Consider the following 26,361-nt stretch of genomic DNA (forward strand, 5'->3'; position numbering starts at 1 on the left):
TTATACATCAGTATAAAGTACATGTGATACGTTATATGTTACTGTCTAATTATTTTATTAACCACACTAATTTTAACAATAAAATTGGATGATATTTTTAATAGAAAAAATACTAATTTACTCTTTAATATAATATATATAACAATTAATTTACCCTTACTCTTTTAATTCTTTTAAATTATCTATTCTTCTAATACATTTATCAAAATTAGAATTTCATAAGCATATTTTAATTTTTTTAACCATCAGCATTTAATACAAAATCCATATTTTAAAATTTTAAATAATAATTTAATACAATTTAGCCTTAAAATTTGGTTTAATTTCGCTCAAAACAAAATTATTCCCATTGCTAATAAAAATTCGTTTCCGTTTCATGCATCGTAATGCTTAGCTAATTATCCAGCTGTCTATGGATAAACCCGAATGGCATTTCCGTAAATTTAAAAAAACTTTATAGGCAATCTTCTAATCTCCGCCCTTGCTCTTTCTTTCTGATCTACCTACATTCCTTTCCCTTAAACAAACACATCTACCTTCAATCTCTACCGTTCATTTCATCCACGTCACCGATCCGTGTTTTCCTTAATCCAACGGTTCACATTTTCCCATTAATCCCCACAAAACCACCTCCTTTTCTCTCTTAACAAAAAACCGCACCCCTTAACCCTAGCCACGAACCACGAACTTTTGGAACAAAGGAACAAAAGGAAATTGATTTTCTTTTTTAAATTTTAATTTTTCAAGTGTTTAGAACTTGAATCAGAAGAATCTTTAGCAGTGCTTTTAGCTGTTGAAATAGATTAAAAATCGAAAAAAAATATTTTGATCTTTAGAAATTTAGGGTTTGGATTCGTTTATGTTTTATTGTTTTTTGCCCCAAAATTTCATAGCTACGAATGAACTTTTGATTTTTCTGCTTACTGTGTTTTTTTAGTACAAATGACGCTTTTTAATCTCTTCCTTTTAGAACCGTCCCTTTGAATCTGTGTATTCTTTAGAAAAATATAGGTAAAAGGAGCTTTGAATTTAATATTTGTTTATAGAAATAGGTATATGAGATAAAAAACGGTGTCGTATTTGATGGACGAGATCTGGGAGAGAGCCGTGGAGACAGCGTTAGACGGCCAAACTGACCACGCGGCGGCTCGAACCTTGACACTTGACGGTGCGGTGAAGTGCGTTCAAGGTCGCTTACCGCCGCCGAGCATCTTGGAACGATTTGAGAATCTTCAACACCTTTCAATTGCTAACATAGGTGTTTCGTCTCTAGAGCAGTTTCCTCGTCTTCGGAATCTTCAGAAACTTATCCTTTCCGACAATAGGATCGCAGGTGGTCTTGAGTTTTTGGTGGAAGCTGGCCTGGAATCGCTTCGAGACCTGGATTTGTCGAACAATCGGATTCAATATATTGAGGATCTTGCTCCGCTTGCGCAGCTTAAGCTTGTTTCTCTTGATCTTTATGAGTCTCCGGTTACAAGAGTTAAGGATTATCGGTCTAGGGTTTTTGCGTTGATTAAATCGCTGAAATATTTGGATAAAATGGATGCTGAGGAGAATGAAAGGCCGGAGTCTGATGAAGAGGAGGAAGATGAAGAGGATGATGATGAATATGATCCAGGTAGTGGTGAAATTGACGGTGAGGATCGGCCATATAGAATGGAAAACGGACATAGTGAAGGCGGGGAAGGGATTGTTGATGAGGATGAGTACGAAGAGAGTGATGCTGATGAAGAAGAGGCAGAAACAGGTAGAAGAGTAAATGGACAAAGCTACGAGGCTAATGGTTTTAGGATTGAGGAAGTAGGGAGAGATGATGATGACGATGAAGAAGAAGACGAGGATGATGAGGGGGAGGATAATTATTCTGGTGCTGAAATTGATGATGATGATGAGGATGAAGAAGATGTTGTAGAAGTTAATGAAATTGGGGATAGTGATGATGAGGAAGATGGGGTAGAGGATGACGACGACGATGAGGAGGATGATGAGGAAGAAGAGGTAGATAATGATGAAGGGGATTTGGCTGAGCCAGAGAGTACGGGGCGGTTGACGAGTACAGAAGGGGAGATTGATGGCCATGAACATGGAGAAGATGATGGGGATGATGAGGATGATAATGGTGAGACTGGAGAGGAAGTTCATGGTGTTGAAGATGATGTGGAATTTGATGATGATGAAGACGGTGAAGAGGAGGTGAATTCCTTATTGCTTGCTATGATTTTTTAACCTAATTGATTTGTTTTAGTTTCTACTTTCTGCCAACTATGATTTGTTTGATTGGAATGGTATAGATAGGTCAGTAAACATGGATGCATTCATATAGGCCTTACGTCACAGTTAAGCATTTCATAAATGAGACTAGCTTTGTTGTTAGAAATCTGTTGAAAGTACCATTGAGGCCCCTGTACCTAGTACAGATTGTATATTGCTCCTTTTACTTGAAAAATGGGCAAATTAGTTGCCCTCTAATATCAAAGAGTAAACTGTTCTTACAAACATGCTGTTTTTATAGTTCTGTACATGCCTTTGGTGATTTTAGTACATACATTACTTCGAAACATACTTGTTTTGGATTTTTAATTTAACCCCAAGATGTATGAAATGCTTTTCTTGAAATCTGTCAAAGTCAAAGTGTATCGAACTGTTGATATTTGTTGTTGTATGTTCTCCTTGCCAATGAAGGTGAATTGGGTTTTTGTCTTTGATTTTTGCTTTAATCTGATTTTGAGCAAGTTCTTTGTCGTGAAAATACACTTGTTAACTAGTTCTATGTTGCTTCTCTGTGGCCTGGTTTAAGCCTTATTGTCCAAAATATTTTTCTTTGAGGGGACTCAATGTTCTCTTTTATGTTCTTCTGGTTCTCTGACAATATTAGTTATTCCACTAAGGAGTTCATTTACAAAATCAATTGCAACTTGATTGTTGGACATTATGTTCCAATGATTGCAGTTAAAATAGTTTTGCTGCATATTATATAAACCCATTCTTTATCCATCGGAAAAAACGATTGCATGCGAGTATTGTGGTTGTGTTTTTACTCTGTTCATCCTTGTTTTATACATGATTGAGAATTATCTTTAAACTTGTTTTATCAACCGGTAATGGTAGGATGAAGACTACGGTGAAGGTTACCTAGTTCAACCTGTTGACCCGAGGAACAATGAAGAAAACAATGCAGAAGAGGAAGAGGAAGAGGAAGAAGAAGTTGAAGACGACCATGAACTTCAAGTGCTGCCATCATCTTCGCAACATAAGAGAAAGAGAAACAACAATCAGGAGGACTATAGCAATGATGGTGAAGAAGATAACGATGACGAAGATGATGATGTTATCGAGTTTGCAAAGGCATCAAAGAAGCATCGTTAGTTTGTTCCAATCCAGGGTTAGATTCTTTTTTCCCATATTAATGCTTTTAAAAAAAGAAAAAAATCGGAAAAACATCAATCGACTCGATGATAGATTTTAGATTGGTTGATAGAGTGAAAAAATGGTGTATGTTGGTACATGTTTTAGTTCAAAAAGTCGTTAGGGCTTTTCTTTTTTTTCCTCTCTTATATATAGACGTTATTACTTTGTTAAATTCAAATGGCAGTTATGAAGGAATTTTACCGCCTATGTTTGTCACTTCTCATGACTCAGTGAGTCAATTTCTAAAGTGGAAATTGGAGGGAAATGAGTCTGTGTTTATATTTTACATAAAACCCTTTGTAAGGTTCAAGGATTGTTGAAGTGAGTCACATCTTTGATTCATAGCGAGTGAAATGAGATTCCTGGACCAACTCACTCCTTTTGTTTATCACAGGTGTCAAGCTGTGATTGGTGGGATGTGTTTTTAATTTAAGAAGTGCAGCAAGTGGGCAATGTGGCAAGCTTTATATTGGTTAATATATAGTAAAAGAGGGATCAGGTTTAGGTGTATTCTCTTTTTACGTCTCATGTGGCAATGGGACCTTCGCATGATGATTGTCAGATTTCAATTTTTTTTTTTGAATATGATCCAACGGTTTGAGATTTCATCCATTTGGTATCTGCCATTATCACAATGAAGTTTTGTCATTTTTGTATGGTCCAATATGATTAGTAGATATTGAAGAGATTGCTTGAAAATGAAATTGCAGCTTCTTAGGTTAAATTCTGTTCAAAGTCTCTGTGCTCTACTTTTCAGATTTAAATATCTAAGTACAATTACTAGCAAATTTAACCGAAGGGGTTAACAATTAAACTTAAAATTTGAATTTAAAAAAAATAAATAGAGGGACTAAAATTTGAATCCCTATAAAATATAGGGACTTTTGAGCATGTTTTAACTATGGTTATCTATCCAATGTTTTAATGATTTGGGCCAGTCTGTGAATCATTAGTCAGTAAAGCCCAATACCTTCACGGTCTAATCGTAGCTAAAGTATTGCGTTTTGATGGCACAATTTCTCTTTTTGGCCCATTGCTTATTTTAATTATGTATTTCAGCTGTTTCCAACCTCTCTTAAGGGTAGATTCATAAAACTAGATAAAAACTCATTGAATTTGAATTTGAATTCATTCCAACTTTAGATGAACTAAATTTAAAATGATTTGACTCGAACTTGATTAAAATTATTTGAATTTATAATGATTAAGGGTGATAACGGTTTGGTTTGGTTCAGTCGTACTTATTAAAATTTTTTGAATAATTCATCATAAGTTGATTTGTCACAGTTCAGTTTTTGAATTTTTCTATATTAAATTTTTGTTTTTAGACTTATTTTGATGAAATGAGTTTTGTTTCATGACTTTTAAATATTATTTGATAAATTTTCAAGGGTTTTTTAATAAATGTAAAAAAAATTTCAAGAATTTTTAAATTATTTTACTATTTTAATTATAATATATTTATTTTTATATTATAAAAATTAAAATTAATTATATATTAAATAAAGATAAAATTCGGTTTGATTTAGAGTAAATGTAGTTTTTGAACTTATATTCTAGAAACTGTTCAAATATCTTAGTTCTGGTCGGTTTTTTACTCAACCCTAATAATGACCAAAGTCTCAAATTTGAATGACTTGAAAACAAAACAACATGATCCCAACTTGATCCGATTCCAAAATATCAGAACTTGAAATTATATAAGGATTATCTTAAACTAAAAATAATTCAAACACAAATATATAACTTGATACTAACCTTAAATTCAAAACAATCCAATATCAAAATTATCTGAAATTGAAACTTCCCAAAAAGCAATCAAAATGGGTTGTAGCTCGCACAAAAATTAAGCTTCTATTTCCCATTAAGCTAAATAAATAGAGATGGTATCTCATATTAATTGAAAAATAAAAAAAAAATTAAAAATTCCAAAGATAAATGGTGAATGGCTTTAGTTCATTTGTGACCAAGGGGCAAGAGCCAAAGAGCCTCTCTAGTCTCCACCTGGTCCGTTTTACTGATATGGATAAGGTCCTAAAATACTAGCAAAATCACCACCAGCACCAACCACCTACTAAAAAAACTCCTCTCTTTCCTCTCTTCTAGCCATGGATGCCTCAAAAATGCTGCTACTATCGCCGCCATCAATCTCCTTACCTTTACTAAAACCCCATACTTTCATCCTTACATATAAAAAACCCAAGTTACACACCCCACTCAAAGTCCTAGCCATGGCGAAGGACACCAGTGAAAGCGGCAATGGAACCATAGACAAAGCCGCAATAGCCGGTGGCTTGGTTGCCAACCCAGTGATTGCTTGGTCCTTATACACACTCAAGACTACAGGGTGTGGTTTACCCCCTGGACCAGGTGGTTCCATAGGAGCACTTGAAGGTGTTAGCTACCTAGTTGTGGTTGGGATTGTGGGTTGGTCTTTATACACCAAAGCCAAAACTGGTTCGGGTTTGCCTAATGGACCTTTTGGGTTGTTGGGAGCAGTTGAAGGGTTATCGTTCTTATCATTGCTAGCCATTTTGGTTGCTTTTGGGTTGCAGTTCTTGCAGAGTGGTTCCATTCCAGGTCCTCTTCCTAGTGATCAGTGCTTTGGGTAAAGAAGATAATGTGGTATAGGGCCATTGCTAGTCTTATCTTTTGCTGTGTGGCCATGGTTAATTTACTATATATAGTTGATTAGAATGTGCTGCTTAAGGATTCTAAAGAGGTTAAATCAATAAAGAACTTTTTGGTTTTACATTTTGTTTCACTAGAAAATTGCATAAAATGTTTTGCTTATTTTAAACAAATCTTTTCGAGGTTTATAGCCGTCTTTTTCAACAATAATATTTTTAAGATTAGAGTTTGAATTCTCCCATTAAAAGTATAATGTACTTTCCCATTATATGCAACATATGTTGGTTATTTTATTGTTTTTTAAAGATAAATTCTAGTGAACCTATTGAGGGATCAAATCGAAATAAAGTTAAATATAATAAAATTCAATAAACACAAATAAAATTGATCAACATCGAATTCAATTTGTCCATGAAATAGGTATATACATGCTCAAAAATTGATCAGCATGTTTTAAATATGCTCTACGGTCTAAAGTTCCAACTAATGATTAAGTTAAATGAAGGGTTTATTGCATTCTTGGCTCCTCAAATCTACACTTAAAGGCCTAAGGTATGATGAAATTGAAAGCAATTTAACATAAAAACTACAAACTTTGAGTACTTCAATTGGGTCTCAACAAAAATATTGCAACTTCATGACAACCACACACAAATTTATTTTATGTACTTCCCAAAATATTGATAGTTGCATTTGCTTACATCTTTCAGAAAACGGATGTGAGTTGTTCTACAATAGGAAAGTAAACTTTTAAAATGGATCAATTTGGTCCTTATATTATTAAAAAGAATCAAATAAGTTCAAATTGTAACAAAGTTAACATTTACTGTATAGAAAATGTTTTGAAATTTTTTTCAATTGTAGTTCAATTTCAAACAAAAGTTTTCATTTACAAAACCATAAGAATTTTAAAAATATTAACTCTATTAATCAATAAATGATATTATTTAAACAATAAATGTTGACTCTTATTCCAATTAGGCCTTATATGATTCTTTTTTATAGTATAGAACCTAAATTGATTAATCTAATAGTAAAGGACTAATTTGATTAAATCCCTATAATAAAAGGACCTATGAGGTACATTTACCGATTCTTAAGTTTACACGTTTATTAGTGAGTTGCTATACCAACCTTTATGATGGATTTAAGGAAGAATTATATGAACTATAAAAATATATTCTACATAATCAGGGGTGGGATGAAATGGGCATATTTATGTTTAAGCCCTTCTACTATTTAATATTACAGTTTTTTTTTGCATAAAGATTTTAAATTGAACCCCAACATTTTGTATTCTTATCCTGACCCTAGCCAAAATTTTCTATATAAACTAAAAAATAGGCAGTAAAGTAGGAAATAGTAAAAAGAAAGTTAAAATATGTTGTTAGTCCCTGTACTTATATAGAATTTAAGATTTAATCTTTATACTTTAAAATTTAAAAATTCAATCCTCTTACTTTTTCAATTTAAAAAAATCTTAACTCAAATTATTATCATTGTTGGTAGTTTCTATCAGAATTTGTCAACTTACCATATTTATTTATTGTCAATCATATGCCACATCATATGAGGACGACCTAATCAGACTTCCAAGTTGACAAATTTTGATAGAAAAATATTTACGATTTTAGTGATTGAGCTAAGATTTTTTAATCGGTTAAAATATGACATAAGTCCCTATACTCTTTGTAAATTTATAAATTCAGGTCCAACTATTAACATTGTTAGAATTATTTCATTAAATTTAGGTTCATTATAACGCTATTTTTTTAGTTACATAGCTACCAATTATTATTATTATTTCAAAATGTAACACCAACACAATTAGACCTGAAATTTAAAATCTAAAAAGCAGAGCAACTAAATTCTTTGAAATAAAAGTAAAAATTCTAAATTTGTAAAGAGTACAAGGACCTATCTCATATTTTACCTTGTAAATCGAAAAGCAAGAGGGATTGGTTTTTATTTTTTTAAAGCATGGAGACTAAATCTCAAATTTCATCAAAGTATAAGGACTAACAAGATATTTCAACCTAAAGAAAACTGAAAAGCAATAACTAACTGCCAAACTAAACAAGGGTGGCTGAAACACAAGAAGAGGTTAAAAACTCCTGCTTTGTCGGAAACCACCGGCGAAACGACAGTGACTCCTTTCTTTCTCCAATGGCAGTTTTTATATCCAATCCCTCTCACTTTCCTCTGAGAATCCCCTTTCATTTTCTTCTTCTTTCAGGTACTCTTTCCTATTTTTCTCTGCAGATTTTTTCATCATTGCATAACACATAATGTCATTTGTATATTACAGATTGTTGAAGGTTCTTCAACAGTCAATAGAACCCATTTTTATATATATTTTTATTTAATTTTTCAGGGTTCTTCTTCAATTGTTTTGTTTGATCCAATGGAATAAAAAAAGGGTTCTTCAGAGGATTCCTCCTAATACCAAAAAAAAGGGAAAAGAAAAATGGAAGCATCCTCTGAGTACTCTTCATCTCAAGGTCCTCCAGCACCAACATCAGGTTCATCACCAAAAAGCTCTTCGCCGTCGTCGTCGCCGTCAAAATCGCCTTCTCCGCCTTCGCCTTCGACATCGCGTTCGCCGGCGTCACCTCCTCGGTCGGTGGCTTCTCAAAAGAACGATGGTAATTATCAATCTCCTCCGTCTGGTAAAAGTAGCAGCGGCGACGGCCACAACCACCATTCTCCTCCACCTCGTAAAAATGGTAGTAATCATCATAAAGGATCAGCACATCCCAAAAGTTCATCAAACAAGGACGATGTGAATGGGAAATTTGTTATAATAGGAGCAGCTGCAGGTGCTGGATTGTTGCTTTTTGTTGTCGTTATTTTCTTTGTAGTTAAATGTGGACGTCCAAAGAAGAAGAAACAAAATCCACAATTCCAACCACAAGGTAATTTAAACGTACAATATACAGTCAATATCATTCTTTTGTTTGTTTCCCGAGAATCCTTTATTTCTCCATGGATGACACTATGAAAAAAAAAAAAGGAAGAAAGCTTGGGATTTTTCCAAGTGCTCACCATAAAGCTTGCATTGCCATGAAGAAGGGTTAATTCCTTCGTAAATTTCTCTTATCAAGGAAAAAAAAAAGGAATAAAGGTAAAAATACCCTCCAATCTTTTTCAATTTCAAAATTAAGCAAATTAGATATTATAAAATAGAGTATTTTAATTTCTTGTAATTTCGAAAAGAACAATGAACTTAATGATTTTCATCCGTTGTGCATTAATTTGATTAGATAATAATAAATTTAGCCCTCAATATTGTTGGTTAAATTTGTTGAAATTGACACAAATATGTAAACATCAAGAACCAAATTTGTTATTATACCAATCAATTTTATGTACAATTAATTTTTTTATTTTTGAAATTGACATGGATTAAATTGCTTTGATTTTTCTAGAGGGACCAAATTGCTCAATTTTGAAATTGAGAGGGACCAAAGAGCTATTTTTACCTTTGTAAAGGGATTAAAATAAGCTTGGTTGAGCTGGGCCCTCGAGACCGGCCAATATTTTAAACATGCCTAGTGTTTTTTTAAGCCTATATTTTGAGTCTAATATTTTTGTTCAAAACCCTCTTAAATTTTAAGACAAACCTTTAAACTTGTACAAGTAACCTAACTCATGAATAAATATACCAATAAATAACTTCAATAATGTGACTTATGTTACAGGTAGCGGTGATCCACGTTATTATAACACAAATGGGGGAGTACCACCACCAAATGGCTATGGTGGCGGCAATGAATGGAGTTCGTCATCCCCAATGCCACCACCAAGTGGTGGCAATGGATGGAGTTCATCATCCCCAATGCCACCAGGACCAATTTTTAGCGGTTCAGGAAGACAAATTTATAGTGGTTCAGGATCAATTTATAGTGGTGAAGCAACAAGCAACAATTTCTCAAGTCCATACCATCAACAAATGCCACCACCACCCCCAAACTTTTCTATTGGGTTCAACAAAAACAGTTTCACTTACGAAGAGCTTTCGGTTGCTACAAACGAATTTTCTCAAGCGAATATGATCGGTCAAGGTGGTTTTGGATACGTTTTCAAAGGTGTATTACCAAATGGAAAAGAAGTTGCAATAAAGTGCATGAAAGCTGGTAGTGGTCAAGGAGATAGAGAATTCCAAGCTGAAGTTGAAATAGTTAGTCGAGTCCATCATCGTCACCTCGTGTCACTGGTCGGGTTTTGTGTTGCCGGCGATCAACGAATGTTGGTCTATGATTTTGTTCCGAACAAAACATTGGAACATCATCTCCATGGTAAAAAAAAACCTAATCCCTTGCTTCATTCATCATACATTTTAGGGATTTGACATGAATTAATGTTGTCCTAAAAACCATTACAATTACAGGAAAAGGTGTTCCAGTCATGGATTTTACTTGTAGACTTCGTATTGCATTAGGTGCTGCTAAAGGACTTGCTTATCTCCATGAAGACTGTAAGGATTTCCTAACCTCTTTTCTTTTTCTTTATATTTTCAATCTGCAACTCTAGTTCATCTTATAGGTTTCGGATTTTGGAATTAAATTTTAGGATTCAAAAATTTTAGAAATTTAATAAGAATTTTCTTTTAAAATTTGATGGGTCGATTTAAAATTTTTAAAACTTTTGTGAGATTATAGAAAAAGTAGGGTTTCTATTCTTTTTTTGTCAAAATTAGTCATTAATATTTTCTTGAAAAAAAGTTGGACCAAAAAGAAGTTCGGGCCCTAATATGGAAACAATTACCAAGTTTAGGGATTAACTTGGTCGAAAAAACTTCAAGGTCCAATGTGAGCACAATTGTCTAGTTCAGATCCCAATATAGAGACAATTTTCAAGTTTAAGGGCTAACTTATAAAAAAAAAAAGAGTTCATACTAGAGGTGATCATGGGCCGGACCCAAGTAAATATTTAGGTCCATTTGCTAGGCTCAGGCTCAGCCCAACCTGAAAAATAGGCTTAAAAATTTGTCCAAGCTCAGCTTGGATAAAAATGTTAAAACCCAAGCTCGACTCGACCCGCCCATATTAATTTTTTTATATTATATTATTTTTACATAATTTTTAAATATATATAATACATCAAAAATACTAAAAACATTAAAATAATATTTCCGAACGAATTAAAAATAAATTTTAAAAAATATGTATACTTAAATAATACTAATATAAATGCAATTTGATAAGAAAATATCTCTAAAATAATAATAATAATTAACAATAAAACAAGTGTTATACAATATTAAAACAATAACAATAAAATAGTAGCAACATAATAATGAAATTGTATCAAAATAGGGAGAAAACAACAAGAAAATATCATTAAAATAAAAAAATAACCATTTTTTGCCATTTAGTGAAATCGGGCGCCGGGTTGGACTTGGGCCAAAAATTATCTTACTCGAGGCCCAACTCATTTTAAAAAACAAATCTTATTTTTTTCCCTAATCCCCCACTTTTTAGTTCATATCTTAATGAAAAAACAACTATCAAGGCCCAAAATTACAATAACCCTACTTATTTTAATTAGTTTTTTCAAGGTCTATAAGATTTTAACTATTTTTAGTATTTTTTTAATTTTTATAAGATTATTTAATATATTTTATTTAATCATGTAAAAATATTGTAATATAAAAATCACTTAATATTTCATGAAATTTCGAATATTAGTCATGGAAAATTTTGTTGGAGTATTCAAATTTTAAATAAAACCAAATTCAAAAAGAAATAAAATAAAATTTGGGTCAATGATGAAGCAGGCGAAAAACCTGTTATTTCTGTCATGTTATTTTGTATATATTTTTCATAAATTTAAAATTTAATTTTTAATTTTTTTAATCAGAATTTAATTTATTTAGTTTTTAAATCTCAAAATTTAGATTTAATTATTAATTTCGTTAAAAAGTTTTAGTTAAATTTTTTGGTGTGACATTTTTAAAAAAAAATCTCACTTAGTAGCTAAGTGAAAAAAATGACATTGTAATGGATAAGAATTTTAACAGTGTTAATAATTGGACTTACATTTTTAAATATAAAAAGTAAAAATAAAAATTCCTTAAAATAAAAATACAAAGACTAAATTTTACATTTACGAAAAATACAATGACTTGATGAGGAGGAACCAACTCTCTTATTAGGAGAAGTCTTTGAAGCATCATTCTCTAAGCAACTAACCTGGACATTGAATAGTAGACGTGTTGTTCTCTGGGTGTCTATGCTCGATTTTAGCCTAGGGTTTTTTCTCCCTACTCCGAAGAGAGCCCAAAGAGGTTTACGAAGTTTAGACGAGAGTGCCTAGGTCCACCAAAGAAACATTTTATCATTTTGGCCTTGATGGGGTTTGAACCCAAGCCCTTAAATGGTAAGAACACCACCACTTGGCTAGCCAACCCAGACATTCTCGTCTAAACTCTATGGACCCTTTTAGGCTCTCATTGAAGTATGGAGACAAAAACTTGAGGATAAAACTGAGCATAGACACCCCGAGAACTATACCTTTATTGTTCGAGGTCCGAGTTGGCAACTTAGAAAACGATACTTCAAAGACTTCTCCTGATAAGAGAGTCGATTCCCCCTTAACAAGGCACCTTTTTGTTGAGGGGGAGGTTGATCTTGGACACTCAATAGTAGAGGTATTGTTCTCGAGGTGTATATGCTCAGTTTCAGCCTCGAGTTTTTCCTCCCTACTTCAAGAAAAGCTTGAACAAGTTCACAGAGTTTAAGCAAGAATACCTAGGTCCACCAAGGAAATGATTTATCATTTTGGCCATGGTGGGATTCAAACCCAAGCCCTTAAAGGGTAAGAACACTACCACTTGCTAGGCCTAGGCACTTTGATAAACTTTGTGAACCTGTTCAGGCTCTCCTTAGAGTAAAGAGACAAAAATTCGAGGCTAAAATCAAGTATAAACACCTTGAAAATAATACATTTACTGTTCAAGGTCCAGGTCAGCTACTTAGAGGACAATACTTCAAAGACTTCTCCCAATAAGAGAGTTAATTCCTCATAAACATAACTTATAGCTTATTTTAACTTTCTTATTTGTTGGTTGAACGATGCAGGCCATCCTCGCATTATTCATCGTGATATCAAAGGTGCCAATATTCTTATCGACAACAACTTTGAAGCTATGGTATCTTTTCTTTTAGAGATTGAAATTATTTTTCTAATGGACCTTTTAAATTCAATTTTCAAAAGTACCAATATTTTTTAATAAACTTGTAGGTGGCTGATTTTGGGTTGGTTAGACTCACTGCTGAAAACCACACACATGTTTCAACTCGTGTAATGGGAACATTTGGGTAAGACTTTTTTTTTTTTACTTCTATTATAATAACCCTTCGATTGAGTTGATGTCATAGGTTATTAGGTATCAATTCAATTGGGAAAAATTGAAAATACCCTCACTTTTCAAAATAAATTTGATTATTTTGAAGGTGTTTTTGACATTTTTTATATCTTTTACATAGAAAAGGGCCAATATACCATTTAGTAGTATATTTGGCTTCAATATTCAATTTGAAACCTGAGTTTTTTTTATACCAATTTGGCTTCAATGCTCAATTTGGTACCCAAACTAAACAAACATCATATGTCCAATAAATATTTGACATGTGTGCTCTAGTAAAAAAACCATATGTACTTAATTGGGACAAAAGAAAAACTTAGGTACTAAATTGAACATTGAATTCAAACTTAGGTACTTTTATTGGACAAAAAAGCTAAGTATCAATTTGAAAAAACTTGGGTACCAAATTAGGACAAAAAAACCTTAGGTACCTTGAACATTGAAGCTAAATATAGGTACCAAATAGTATATTAATCTTATAGCAAAATACACGCAGACATCCAAGGCTCTTTAATTTTTCACAATTATACTTTACCATTCAATCGAAATCTAATTTATTATTCACATAAACTTTTATAGATATATTTGTTACATATTTTTTTTTTCACTCACATCGTAAGTGTGCCACAATCAAATATGTTGTATCCACTATTAATTTTGACTTTTTTTTTTTGGTTTCTAATATAGGTACTTGGCTCCTGAGTATGCTTCAACTGGCAAGTTAACAGAGAAATCAGATGTTTTCTCATTCGGGATTATGCTCTTAGAACTCATAACTGGAAAACCACCTGTTGATCTTACTAATAAAATGGAAGACACCTTGGTGGATTGGGTATATTCTCTAACTTAACCTTTCATTAACGATTTAGTTCAGATCGATTTTAGAATAAACTCATGATTACTGAATAATATTTAGGTATTTTAAAAAACAACCCACATGTTAAATATAATCAAACTGAATCGAACTAAATTTCAAATTTGTGAATAGGCTCGACCACTTTTGGATCGAGCACTTGCGACTGGTAACCATGATGAGCTCATTGATCCATGTTTGGAGGGTAACTATGACCATAGTGAGATGCAACGCATGGTGGCATGTGCTTCAGCTAGTATCAGACACTCAGCCAAAAGGCGCCCTAAAATGAGTCAGGTTTGTAATCATCTCTACCTTCCATAGATGTTTATAGGTAAAGATGGGTCAGGTTTAAACCATATTCATGTATGGTATTAATATTACATATAGTTGCATAGCCTACTTTAAATATGGGTCTTAAAAATTGTCCATAGTTGTCTAAAATAGACCGGATCAACCGACTAGACCAAGAATTGACCAAGGTAACGATTTAGAGAAAAGCGTCAAACTGGTTAACTTGCGAACCAATTATACCAGTTAAACCAGGATAAAAAAACAAGTTGACCTGTGGTTGAACCAGGCTAGAAAATCGATTGAACCGATTTTTTTATCTATTTAAAATTTTTAAATTATTATTTTTTATGATTTATTTATTCAAATTGTACGAACCAGTCGGCCATTGGTTCGACTGATTTGACCACTAGTTCAGTTCTGAAAACCCTGATTTTGCCCAAGCTCACCAATATTTACAAATAAGTAACTCAAACTCATTTAAATCTACCATTTTTTTATTTTTTAAATATATATTACTTTTATTTAATACTTAGTTTTTATATATATACATTTCTTTTACTACCATTATAATTTTTTTTCTCATTTTTATCAATTTTTTAAATATAAAGAAATTAACATATTTCCTAACATTTACATTATAGTATAATATATATTTAACTTTCATATTATATAAAATACATAATATATAAAATATATATATATTATAAACTTGAAAATGGATTAGGTTGAGTCTAGACTAAATATGTCTAAATTTTTGCTCAAACACATTTCTTGAACTTAATATTTTTGTTCGACTTCTAAATATGGAATAGTTCTTCAAGCTTAAATGGATAGCTAAATATATAGGGTAAATATACCTTTTGATACCTAAGGCTTTTATGGTCCAATTAGGTACTTAAACTTGACTTTAAGGTTCAGTTTGGTACCTAAAGTTTATTTTGGTCCAATTAAGTACATGAACTTGGCATCTTGATTTAAAATGGTAGTTAAACTTGACTTCTTGGTCCAAATTAGTACTTACGTTAAATGACTTGTTTGAACCAATTAAAACTACGAAGCCAAATTCAACTAACAACTTAGATAAAAAAAAGTTTAGGTGCCAATTTGAACATTGTGGCCAAGTTTAGGTTCCTAATTGGATTAAAAAAACCTTAAGTACCAATTTGAACCTTGCAACCAAGTTCAGGTAACAAAATGTATATTTACCAAGGTAGTCAATACCGCACCAATTGATGCACTGTTCTCTACTGGAACTGGTGTGTATCGCTACCAATCTGCTTTGATGTACTGTTTTAGATTCATCATATTTTTGAATAAAAAATTAATATATGCATATAAAAATATTTACAAATGTCTAGTGAATTATATTAAATAAATTTCAAATATAAAATATTTATGCACCCGTCAATACACAATGTTGGTAAAAAAATTTACTATTCATTATCATAATGATAGAAAGTTAGAGATTTTATAATTTTTTTAGTATTTTTCATGCACCAATCGATACATAATATTTTGACTGGTTACATAAACTTTATTACTGAAATGGTGCATACTGATCAGAATCGATGTGAAACTGACCATATCGGTATTTACCCCAATATATATACTTTGTTAAGTGTTTTTATGTGCCTGTCCTTCAAAAAGGCTAATTTTCCTATTTATATGATATGGTCCCCTAGATGTGACGTCCTAAGTAGGCTCATGCAAGCCAACACGTAATGTACTCTAGGATTAACACGTGTTCCCTAAATATGAGTTCGTTTGCATGATGATGCGAACCCATCACACGGGATGCGAACACCCCATGTGCTAGCGAACTATGCAGACTATCACAACTGGATTAGGTCGATCCCAGTTAGGTACCTGAATTGTGGGTCGGTATATGGCAAACACCTTAACATACTGTATTAAATTTTTATCACTATTTAATGAAAACATGTCAATCATTTGAACCAGATTGTACGTGCATTGCAAGGAGATGCAGCCTTAGATGACTTGAATATGTGGGTAAAGCCAACCGATAGCAACATCAGTTCCTTAGGTTTACCAAGCCAGGAATTTTCAAACAGTGAATACAACTCATCTGGTGACATGCAGAATCAACGTCGTTCTTAAGCATGTTGGAGCAAAAACAAAACCCTAAAGAAGAAAAATAAAACAAAACATTGGACAACAAAACGATTTTTTTACATCAATGTATTTTGGTTTTTTTATCAAAATTATTTCCAAGACATTTTGTTGCTTTGGATCATTGTTAACTTAAGGTGGTTTTTTTTTTTTACCTATTCTATCATGCTTTCTTTTATTTATGCATAGAGTGGGTAAGAGGTGAAACCACAAAATTACTTTAGGGAGGGCAATACTGAATAATAAATTTTTAAGAGATCAAAATATAATTTTATCATTATATTAACTTGTGATTGACTAAATTTAAAGGGCCTCTATATAGAAAATTTATTATTTTTGGGAGGCCAAGGTCATTGACAGCACCCTGGAATGGACCATGTATGGTGAATGATCTTGCTTATGAGACGACCATGATGATCAATTCTATTTTGGCTGGAACGCTTCGTTTGGGTATTAAACTAGAACAACCAAGGGCAACACTCCCCTAAAATGGGAAAATAACAATTTTTTCCCTTTAGATTTTATAGAATTATATATTAGTAAATGGTTAATTTTGCACTTTGGCTCCCAAAATGATAAAATTTTAATGTAATCCTTTAAAATTATAAATATGTAAGCTAATGCAATGATGAAATTACAATTTAGTTCTTATAAAAATAAATAACTTAATTTTAAGCCCTCAAAAAAACTTTCTAGTTTTGCCCCTAGAAACAAAAAACTTTAGGTTCCATTAAAATTAACCATCAATGCCACAAAATAAAACAAATCTGCAAAAAAAATACACAATGTGTAAATGTTGAAAGTTAAATTTTTAAGAATCAATATTAAATTGACATAATATATAAATGTTGAGAGTTAAAATTAATATTATGCCAATTTTAAAAATCATCATATCATCTTTCCGTTAGCCATTTAATGACTAGTGACAAAAAAGATAAATTTGAATAATTGTGTAACAAAAAAACACTTATTGATATCAATAATTGGGTGAGTGACTTCTAATTTAGTTTACATCTAATTAATGAGTGACGCAAACTCAGTAAAACTTATATTGTATGCCTAACTAACCTTTATTTACTTATTTTTTTAGGGTAAACTACACTCAAGATTACTAATCTATTAATAAATTTACATTTTGATAATTAAACTTCAAAAAGTTATAAATTGTCACTGAACTATTTAAAAGTTTTTATTTAAGTTACTAGACTGTTAAGTTTTTGTTTAAAAAAAAAGCCCAGCTAGCAAGCTCTAAGCGACAATTGGGACAGTGGATCAGTACCCATCGATGAGTAGAAGAACATACCTTAGATTCAAGTTGATCCGATGGTCAGTGTCAAAGATCGAAGAAGAAAATTATTTAGATTTCGGTTATTAGATTCGTGATGTTCAAAGTTGATTTATTAAAAAAAATTGAATGGTAGAAGAGAAAGGAAACGATAACTTTCGATTGGTGTAAGTGATGCGAACAAAGAAGGTATTTACAACGATTTTAACAACTCAATGACTTAAATGAAAATTTTTAAATAATTTAATGACTATTTTATAATTTGTTAAAGTTTAGTTACCTTAACTTACTAGTGATTTAATAATTTTGGGTGTTTTTTACCCTGAGTTAAAAAAAATTCTAAACAGGAGGCAACGTGGCTGCTCTTCTTTCCAGCCAAAACAATCCGTCGTGGCTGTAAAGTGACAACAGCGACGTATCTCTCCATGAAACTCCTACGTGGCACTCTGTGGGCTGCTCATCACCCTACTAATTTGGTTAAGAACATCTATCACTCAGACGTTGACCTTTGCCTTGTTAGCTAAGAGATTTTATTGGTAAAATCCTGGTTTTGGTACCTCTATTATGCTCAAACGTGGAAATTAGTCCCTGTATTGTAAATGGCATAATTTGACTCAAATTTGATTCTATGTTTTCATAATCTCATTAGTACCATAAACTATTTTAGTTAAAATATTGACACAGATTCTTTTGTTTTTTTAAATATCTCATACAAAGAAACGAAGCCAGGGTTAGTGTGGTCTTGGCCCTTTAATTAAATGGACTAATTGTAATTTTAGCCTATAATAACAAATTATTTAATTTAAGTCTTTTTAGCTTTTTGATTAATGGAAATTTTTATATTTTTAGTCTCTCAAAACATAATAACTTAATTGAATACCAGAAAGGTTTTAGCTTTTAAGTCCCTAAAATTCTATAATTATATTTCCATTTCTCAAAAAAAATTTGATTTTTGTTTATCACATGAAATAAGAGTTTTTTTCTTTAAAAAATTTGCAACATTTTAACCAAAATAATTAATGGTGTTAACTATTTGAACTAACAAAACAATAGGGATTGATATCAAATTTATATGTGACTTTAATTGTGGTTCATATGTATACACGAAACTTTGGTTTTGGTTCAATTGTACACAATTAAATAAATGAATACGTACATTTGTTTTCATATCTGATTAATATAATTATTTGTGTATGCAATATATCAACGTAAAATTATACTAGTTTGATAACGTTGTTAGTGGTTTTGGAAAATAGAATCAAATCAAAATTTTATGTATAAAATTGTACAAAATCAAAATTCATGTATGACATTGCATATTTGGTCAAAGTTTATATATAATTTTGATATTTGCCACCAAAATAATATCATCAAAGAAAATGATCACATTATATGAAATTGGTGCATAGAGACTAAATTTTAAATTTTAGCATAATCAAGAGACTGAAATCAGAATTTGACCAATTCCATTTCATTACCATAAAAATGGACGATAATAATTTATTTATGGGTAATCTACACAAAGGTCACTAAACTATTAGTAAGTTTATGTTTTGGCCACTCATCTTCAAAAAGTTACAAAATGGTCACTAAACTATTCAAAAGTTTTCATTTAAGTCATTAAGCTGTTAAAATCGTTATTCTATGGTCTTCTTCGTTCACATTTCTTGCATCAATCGAAAGCTCTCCTTCCCCTTCTCTTCTACAATTCAATTTTTTTCATGAAATAATCTTGAATGTCATGAATCTACTAACCAAATTCCAAACATATTTCTTCTCTAATCTTTAACACTGACTGTCAAATTGACTTGGTTCTAAGGTCTATTCTACTCATCAATGGGTATTGATCTACCATACTGATCGTCGAAACATCGCTTGAAGTTTATTAGCAAAATTTAAATTAAAAAGGCTTAATTTACGATTTGGCCCTCAAAATATGCTCGCTTTCCCACTTTGGTACCTAAACTTTTTTTATCCCAATTTGGTACCTAAAGTATCATTCTATTATATATTTTGGTCCAATTTTTTAAAGTTATTAAAAAAATAGGTGGCCAACAAAAACGTGCCGTGTGATATTTTTAATTAAAAAATATATTTTTATCATATATTTATACATCAATTTTAAAAATTTATAAAAATAAAAATAAATATATAAAATTTTCATAAAATATAAAATTATAAATTATAAAAAAATATATTAATCCCATAAAATAATTAAAAGTTTTTAACTCAAAAATCTAACAAAATTTTTGGGTCATGTTCATCATGTAAGAAAAGAGAGATTTAGGCTCTCTTATATTTTTACTCAAAGTAATCTAAATAAAAAACAAACTCAAAATTATTTACAATCTCCTTTTAATTAAAATTTTTAATTACATTTACTTTAATTAATTTAAAATTCAAATAATTTTTCTTTTAAAGTTTCAAACCAAAACTCAAACTAACTCCAAAAAATTATTAGATTTCGATGTTAATGGCCTTCGTCAGCCACCGTACTCCACCACCGGCTGTCACTCACAGATAGCCATTTGAGTCTAAATTTCATCATTCTCTTGTTTTCAACCCCTCTTTTCATTTTTAGCATTTATTTTTTCAAAAGAGCACTAGATTTTTGTAGATCTACAAATAAATGTCAAAACTTCAACATCAAATCTAGGTGCTTTTTGCCGTCGAGTTCTCTTCAAGTTTCAGTATATTCCTTCCCTCTTTATAAGCTTCTCTTTCACTATTTAGATCAACTAAACAATACCAAAAAATTTATTCTTGTTTTGGACAAAATTTGGGTTGATGATTTTTATTTTTTTTTTGTACAATACGATAATTATGATATGAATATGCATATGTGGTAATGGAGGGGAGGATTTTAGCCATAATTATTTGTATCGGAAAGAAAGATGGAAGAGGTAAAAAGATGATGAAGAAGAAGAGAGAGGAAGAGGAGAAAGAACCTGAGAAAAAAATGAATTAAATTTTTTTATTAGCTAAATTTAATTTTTAATAAATATATTTTTAAGTAAAAAAAATTAAGTAATTTTTTTGTAAAAATATAAAAGCCATATGGCATTATCTAATTTGTTGAACTTTTTTTAACATAAGTTAACTTTTTGGGATAATAAGGGGTATTTTAGATACTAAATTGAGAAAATAATATTTAGGGACTAAAGTGAGAAAATTGATATACTTTAGAGGCCAAATCATAAATTAAGTCAAATAAAAAGTATGAAATAGTTCAATAATTTAAACCAACACTATGAAATAATTTAATTACCATTCTGTAATTTTCTAAAATTAAGTGATAAAACCTAAATTTTGTAATAGTTTCACCTTTCCTTTAAACAAGGGAAAGTGCAACGAACACCATGGTGTCACATGCATCGACAAGTAGCTCTTCCTCAAAGCACCAAATTCCCAGAAAATTCATACAAAATTCAACCACACGCCTTTCATTAAAAAACACTCCCATTGCTCAGTAAACAACACCAACAATTCCCAAAAGAATTACGATAAAATTTAATACAAATTTTGAATTAATCCGGCGGCGATGTGGCGCTGCGTTTCTCGTAGCCTTCGGATTCCATATTCGAAGCGATCGGTCTCAAATGACACCGTTAGATCCCACTTTTCCAGATTCTTCTCCACCGGTTCTGTACGGTTCTTTCTTATCTCTCCTTAATTTCATGATTTTTGAAGTTCTTTTTTCTGATTTTTTGGCTTTGAAAAGTAGTAGCTGATTTCCTTTGAAAAACTTAATCGTAATTTTTTTTATTTAATTTTTGTGTTTTTTATGCAACCCGATTACTTAGAGGAAATCATGCAAAATGCGTATTTTTTTTTTAGTTTTCTGATTGGTAATGTTGTACGTAATCGATACAGTTTTTGGATTGTGATGTACATTGTGATTATTAGGGAAGAGAATACACGATAGTCGATCATACATATGATGCTGTTGTGGTTGGTGCTGGTGGTGCTGGGTTGAGAGCAGCTATTGGTCTCTCTGAGCATGGATTCAAGACTGCTTGCATTTCTAAGCTTTTCCCAACTCGTTCGCATACTGTTGCAGCTCAGGTATAAAGCTGTTTTTGGTTTTTGTGATTATTCAGTGTGTAGTTGCACTGTGACTATAGATTGGTGGACTTCACAGGTCCGGTTTTTATGGGTGTTGTTGACACCATTTTTTTTGATGGAAACGGGGTCGACTTGGATTTTGAAAATAAAGCGAAAAATGGGAGTCGCCACCAATCTTTTTTGATGAGGTGTGATCGGGTCACCTCGTAAAACGGTTGTTTTTAATAAACGATTTAGATTTTATTAAAACAACGATTTTTGTCTACGAAATTCAGAAAAATGGGTTCAGGAGTCGGTTACGCACGAGGAAGGATTAGCACCCTCGATACGCCCAAAATTGGTACCTAGTTGATTAATCAGTGTCTTAGTGTCGAAAATTGAAAATTTGAAGAGTTTTAAAAATACGATCCTTAAAAGAAACTCTGATAACGTGAATTGAAATATAAGATTCTCTTGTTCCGAAGAAATATCACATCCAGCACGTTAGGACACGATACTCTAAACCATCGAAACCAAGATCACCTTATAGTTTAATGAAACCATACTTTGAAGCTTTAAGAGGATATTTGGCTATTTAGTCGAACGAGGAATCGAAACCCAGCACGTTAGGGCACGTTTCTCGATTTTCCAAACGCGAAATATTGCCTCATTTAGAAAAATTTTCCTTTTGATGTTTAGTGTCAATGCTTGACAAAACAACAACGAATACGACGAGGTGAGCAAAGTAAAGTGAGTAACAACAATACAATAGGCAAAATGAAATGACGAGGCGATTACATAAACAAAGCATACAAATAAATAAATAGAACTAACCTTTTAGAAAAAGCACAAGTGTACATGAATAAATAAACAAACGCCAAATAACAATGATGACAATAAATACAATTATGTAAAAAAGTATATGCATGTATAATTTTAAGCCATAAAATAAGAAATGCATATAAATTATAGAATATGAAAACATAGATAAATATATACATATATGTGAAAAATAATATTATAAAAAGGGTACGTATACATGTATAAAAAATAAATGTATTAACAATGAATATAATAAGGGTAAGAAAACAAGTATATACACAATATATATGTAACGTGGTACTAAGGATATATATATACAATACAGTATTTAAAATAATATTTACGTAATACAAAATATAATATTAAAAGGTATATGTACATACGTAATATATAAATACATATATAATATAATGTTAAAATATTTACATAATACTAAAATATTTAGGTAATATATGCGTATATTGAAAACTAGTAATAATATTACCGAGGTATATACAAATATATCAAGTATATATACGTATTATAAATATATAAATATATAACAAAGCATAAACTAATAAAAATAATAAGAATAATAATAATGATAACATTGGAATATAAAAGAAACAAACATAACATTAATAAAATATTAAAATAAAGTGAAATAAAAATATTAAATATGAGAATATATATAGGTATACACGTACATAATAAAACTATATACTAATACATAATAATAATAATGGTAATATAAAAATAACAAGGATATTTAATAAAGATATAAAAATCAACAAAAAAGGACTAAAATTGAATTAAAAACAAAGTTGTGGGGCCAATTTGAAATAAAAACAAAGAAAAGGGACTTAATTGTACGCGCGTGAAACGTTGGGGGACTAAATCGAAAAGCGCGAGAAATTATAGGGCCAAATTAAAAACCATAAAAAACTTAATTGTGAAGCATCAGAAAAGCGGAAGGACTGCGCGCATAAATATCCCATTCAAATGAAAACACGCGGATCCTCTAGCGGGTCGGGTCGGATGGGTCGGGCATGGCCAAAACGACGTCGTTTTGGGGCTTAAGTGTAGCCCCCAAAACGACGTCGTTTTGGAGGGCTATATAAGGCCTAAACTAACCAAAAAAAAATCATTTGGGGAGAGGGAAAGAGAAAAAAAAAAGAGAGAGGGAAGAGAGAAGGGAGAGAGAAGGAAGGGGGGAAGGGGAATCCGACCAGGGGGGCCGGTCACCGGACGGCCACCGGAGGCTCGCCGGCGCCGGCCACCGCACGCGGTGGCCGGAAAAGGTAAAAAATTTATTTTTTTGTTTTTTTTTCGATTTTATGTGTATATATATGCTAGAAATGAGGAAGAAAAAGGAAAAAATGGATTTAAGAAGATAATAGAGAAAAACAAAATCACCTTCCGATTTATGTTTTCGTTCCTTGTTTCCTTTTTTTTGTGTATTTTTCTCTGCTTTTTGTATTAAAATGCCAAAAAGAAAAAAGAAAAAAACCCCCTGATTTACAATGACCATAGGGCTTTTATATAGCCCAAAATCCAAAGAAAGAAAAAAAAATACAAAGAATTTCATTTTTTGGTGTTTTTCTTTGCTGTCCTTTTTTGTCTTCTTTTGCAGGCATAGAGTGGTGGAGGCAAGTGGGTGTGTTGGTGGCAGACAACTGGTAGTGGCGGGCCAAGGTGGGGCGGCGGCTAGGGTTCTTCTCCTCTCTTTTTTTGCTGAAAATTGTTTAGGTTTGGGTTGGGCTTAGGGTTTTAGTCTGTTAGGCTAAATTGGGTTTGGTTAGGGTTGGTTTAAGTTGGGCCAAAATTGGGCCTTTACAGCTGCCCCTCTTTGCTCATTTTCGTGTAACGAGAATATAGCAAAGACATCAAAAGGGCCAATTTTGCCCGGTCTTGCCGAGTCTTGACTTTTTGGTGCTCATCTTCTTCCAGTAGCCTTATTCCAGTCTGCTACGTCTTGTTGCTTCGATTCACTCTACTGCAACTTCAGATACGCCTTGTAGCTTCAATCTACTCTGCTACGACTCCATGGGGATGAGATTTGTGTTTTTAGTCTGCTCCACTACTACTTAGGGAGATAAGACTGGATGTGATCTGCTCCACTATTGCTTAGGGAGATAAGATTTGTAATCTTCACTCTATTCTACTGTTGCCCAGGGAGATAGAACTACTGGCTTTAATGTACTCCACCGTAATCAGGGAGGTAAAATCCGCCATCTTCGACCTGCTTCGCTGCCAAATACAGGAAGGTAAGATCTGCAATGTTCAATCTATTCCACTGCCAAATACAGGGAGATAGAGTTATCGGCTTCAATGTACTCCACTGTAGTCAGGGAGGTAAAATCTGCCATCTTCGATCTGCTTCGCTGCCAAATACAGGAAGGCAAGATCTGTAATCTTCAATCTATTCCACTGCCAAATACCGGGAGATAGAATTATCGGCTTCAATGTACTTCACTGTAGTCAGGAAGGTAAAATCTGCCATCTTTGATCTGCTTCGCTGCCAAATACAGGAAGGCAAGATCTGCAATCTTCAATCTATTCCACTGCCAAATACCGGGAGATAGAATTATCGGCTTCAAAGTACTTCACTGTAGTCAGGAAGGTAAAATCTGCCATTTTTGATCTGCTTCGCTGCCAAATACAGGAAGGCAAGATCTGCAATCTTCAATCTATTCCACTGCCAAATACAGGGAGATAGAATTATCGGCTTCAATGTACTCCACTGTAGTCAGGGAGGTAAAATCTGCCATCTTTGATCTGCTTCGCTGCCAAATACAGGAAGGCAAGATCTGCAATCTTCAATCTATTCCACAGCCAAATACAGGGAGATAGAATTATTGGCTTCAATGTACTCCACTGTAGTCAGGGAGGTAAAATCTGCCATCTTTGATCTGCTTCGCTGCCAAATACAGGAAGGCAAGATCTGCAATCTTCAATCTATTCCACTGCCAAATACAGGGAGATAGAATTTTCGGCTTCAATGTACTCCACTGTAGTCAGGGAGGTAAAATCTACCATCTTTGATCTGCTTCGCTGCCAAATACAGGAAGGCAAGATCTGTAATCTTCAATCTATTCCACAGCCAAATACAGGGAGATAGAATTATCGGCTTCAATGTACTCCACTGTAGTCAGGGAGGTAAAATCTGCCATCTTTGATCTGCTTCGCTGCCAAATACAGGAAGGCAAGATCTGCAATCTTCAATCTATTCCACTGCCAAATACAGGGAGATAGAATTTTCGGCTTCAATGTACTCCACTGTAGTCAGGGAGGTAAAATCTGTCATCTTTGATCTGCTTCGCTGCCAAATACAGGAAGGCAAGATCTGCAATCTTCAATCTATTCCACTGCCAAATACAGGGAGATAGAATTATCGGCTTCAATGTACTCCAATGTGGTCACATGGAGGTAAAATCTGCCATCTTTGATCTTCAATCTATTCCACTGCCAAATACAGGGAGATAGAGTTATCGGCTTCAATGTACTCCACTGTAGTCAGGGAGGTAAAATCTGCCATCTTCG

General features: G+C 32.4%; 4 protein-coding genes across 5 annotated transcripts; all 4 read left to right on the forward strand.

The window, feature by feature from the left end:
• Window positions 1–644: 644 nt before the first annotated feature.
• On the forward strand, window positions 645–4,110 carry LOC121209702 (acidic leucine-rich nuclear phosphoprotein 32-related protein). Of its 2 annotated transcripts, XM_041080867.1 has the most exons (3): window positions 645–2,196; window positions 3,112–3,385; window positions 3,806–4,110. In XM_041080867.1, exons 1-2 carry the CDS (start codon window positions 1,084–1,086, stop codon window positions 3,367–3,369), a joined length of 1,371 nt encoding a protein of 456 aa, XP_040936801.1. In that variant the 5' UTR covers window positions 645–1,083; the 3' UTR covers window positions 3,370–3,385; window positions 3,806–4,110. The 2 variants fall into 2 exon arrangements, with proteins under 2 accessions (XP_040936801.1, XP_040936797.1); XM_041080863.1 differs by lacking the exon at window positions 3,806–4,110 and having other exon boundaries at window positions 3,112–3,606.
• Window positions 4,111–5,247: 1,137 nt separating this feature from the next.
• On the forward strand, window positions 5,248–6,163 carry LOC121209703 (uncharacterized). The gene has a single exon (XM_041080872.1). It carries the CDS (start codon window positions 5,520–5,522, stop codon window positions 6,021–6,023), a length of 504 nt encoding a protein of 167 aa, XP_040936806.1. The 5' UTR covers window positions 5,248–5,519; the 3' UTR covers window positions 6,024–6,163.
• A 1,986-nt stretch (window positions 6,164–8,149) lies between these two features.
• On the forward strand, window positions 8,150–16,842 carry LOC107909389 (proline-rich receptor-like protein kinase PERK4). Its single transcript, XM_016836877.2, has 9 exons — window positions 8,150–8,278; window positions 8,417–8,957; window positions 9,744–10,340; window positions 10,433–10,519; window positions 13,125–13,195; window positions 13,288–13,364; window positions 14,099–14,243; window positions 14,400–14,561; window positions 16,518–16,842. Exons 2-9 carry the CDS (start codon window positions 8,510–8,512, stop codon window positions 16,674–16,676), a joined length of 1,746 nt encoding a protein of 581 aa, XP_016692366.2. The 5' UTR covers window positions 8,150–8,278; window positions 8,417–8,509; the 3' UTR covers window positions 16,677–16,842.
• Window positions 16,843–21,319: 4,477 nt separating this feature from the next.
• On the forward strand, window positions 21,320–22,231 carry LOC121209704 (succinate dehydrogenase [ubiquinone] flavoprotein subunit 1, mitochondrial). The gene is made up of 2 exons (XM_041080874.1): window positions 21,320–21,619; window positions 21,880–22,231. Exons 1-2 carry the CDS (start codon window positions 21,515–21,517, stop codon window positions 22,042–22,044), a joined length of 270 nt encoding a protein of 89 aa, XP_040936808.1. The 5' UTR covers window positions 21,320–21,514; the 3' UTR covers window positions 22,045–22,231.
• The last annotated feature ends 4,130 nt before the right edge of the window (window positions 22,232–26,361 follow it).

This window comes from Gossypium hirsutum, chromosome A02 (assembly GCF_007990345.1).
Source record: "Gossypium hirsutum isolate 1008001.06 chromosome A02, Gossypium_hirsutum_v2.1, whole genome shotgun sequence".
Classification (NCBI taxonomy): domain Eukaryota; kingdom Viridiplantae; phylum Streptophyta; class Magnoliopsida; order Malvales; family Malvaceae; genus Gossypium; species Gossypium hirsutum.

Excerpts from the sequence above, each read along its gene's own strand:
- LOC121209702 (XM_041080867.1), top strand. The coding sequence starts at position 1,084 with ATGGACGAGATCTGGGAGAGAGCCGTGGAGACAGCGTTAGACGGCCAA. Across the intron at positions 2,197-3,111 it reads ATGAAGACGGTGAAGAGGAG|GATGAAGACTACGGTGAAGG; the intron begins GTGAATTCCTTA and ends CGGTAATGGTAG.
- LOC121209703 (XM_041080872.1), top strand. The coding sequence starts at position 5,520 with ATGGATGCCTCAAAAATGCTGCTACTATCGCCGCCATCAATCTCCTTA.
- LOC107909389 (XM_016836877.2), top strand. The coding sequence starts at position 8,510 with ATGGAAGCATCCTCTGAGTACTCTTCATCTCAAGGTCCTCCAGCACCA. Across the intron at positions 8,958-9,743 it reads TCCACAATTCCAACCACAAG|GTAGCGGTGATCCACGTTAT; the intron begins GTAATTTAAACG and ends CTTATGTTACAG. Across the intron at positions 10,520-13,124 it reads TGCTTATCTCCATGAAGACT|GCCATCCTCGCATTATTCAT; the intron begins GTAAGGATTTCC and ends TGAACGATGCAG.
- LOC121209704 (XM_041080874.1), top strand. The coding sequence starts at position 21,515 with ATGTGGCGCTGCGTTTCTCGTAGCCTTCGGATTCCATATTCGAAGCGA. Across the intron at positions 21,620-21,879 it reads GATTCTTCTCCACCGGTTCT|GGAAGAGAATACACGATAGT; the intron begins GTACGGTTCTTT and ends TGTGATTATTAG.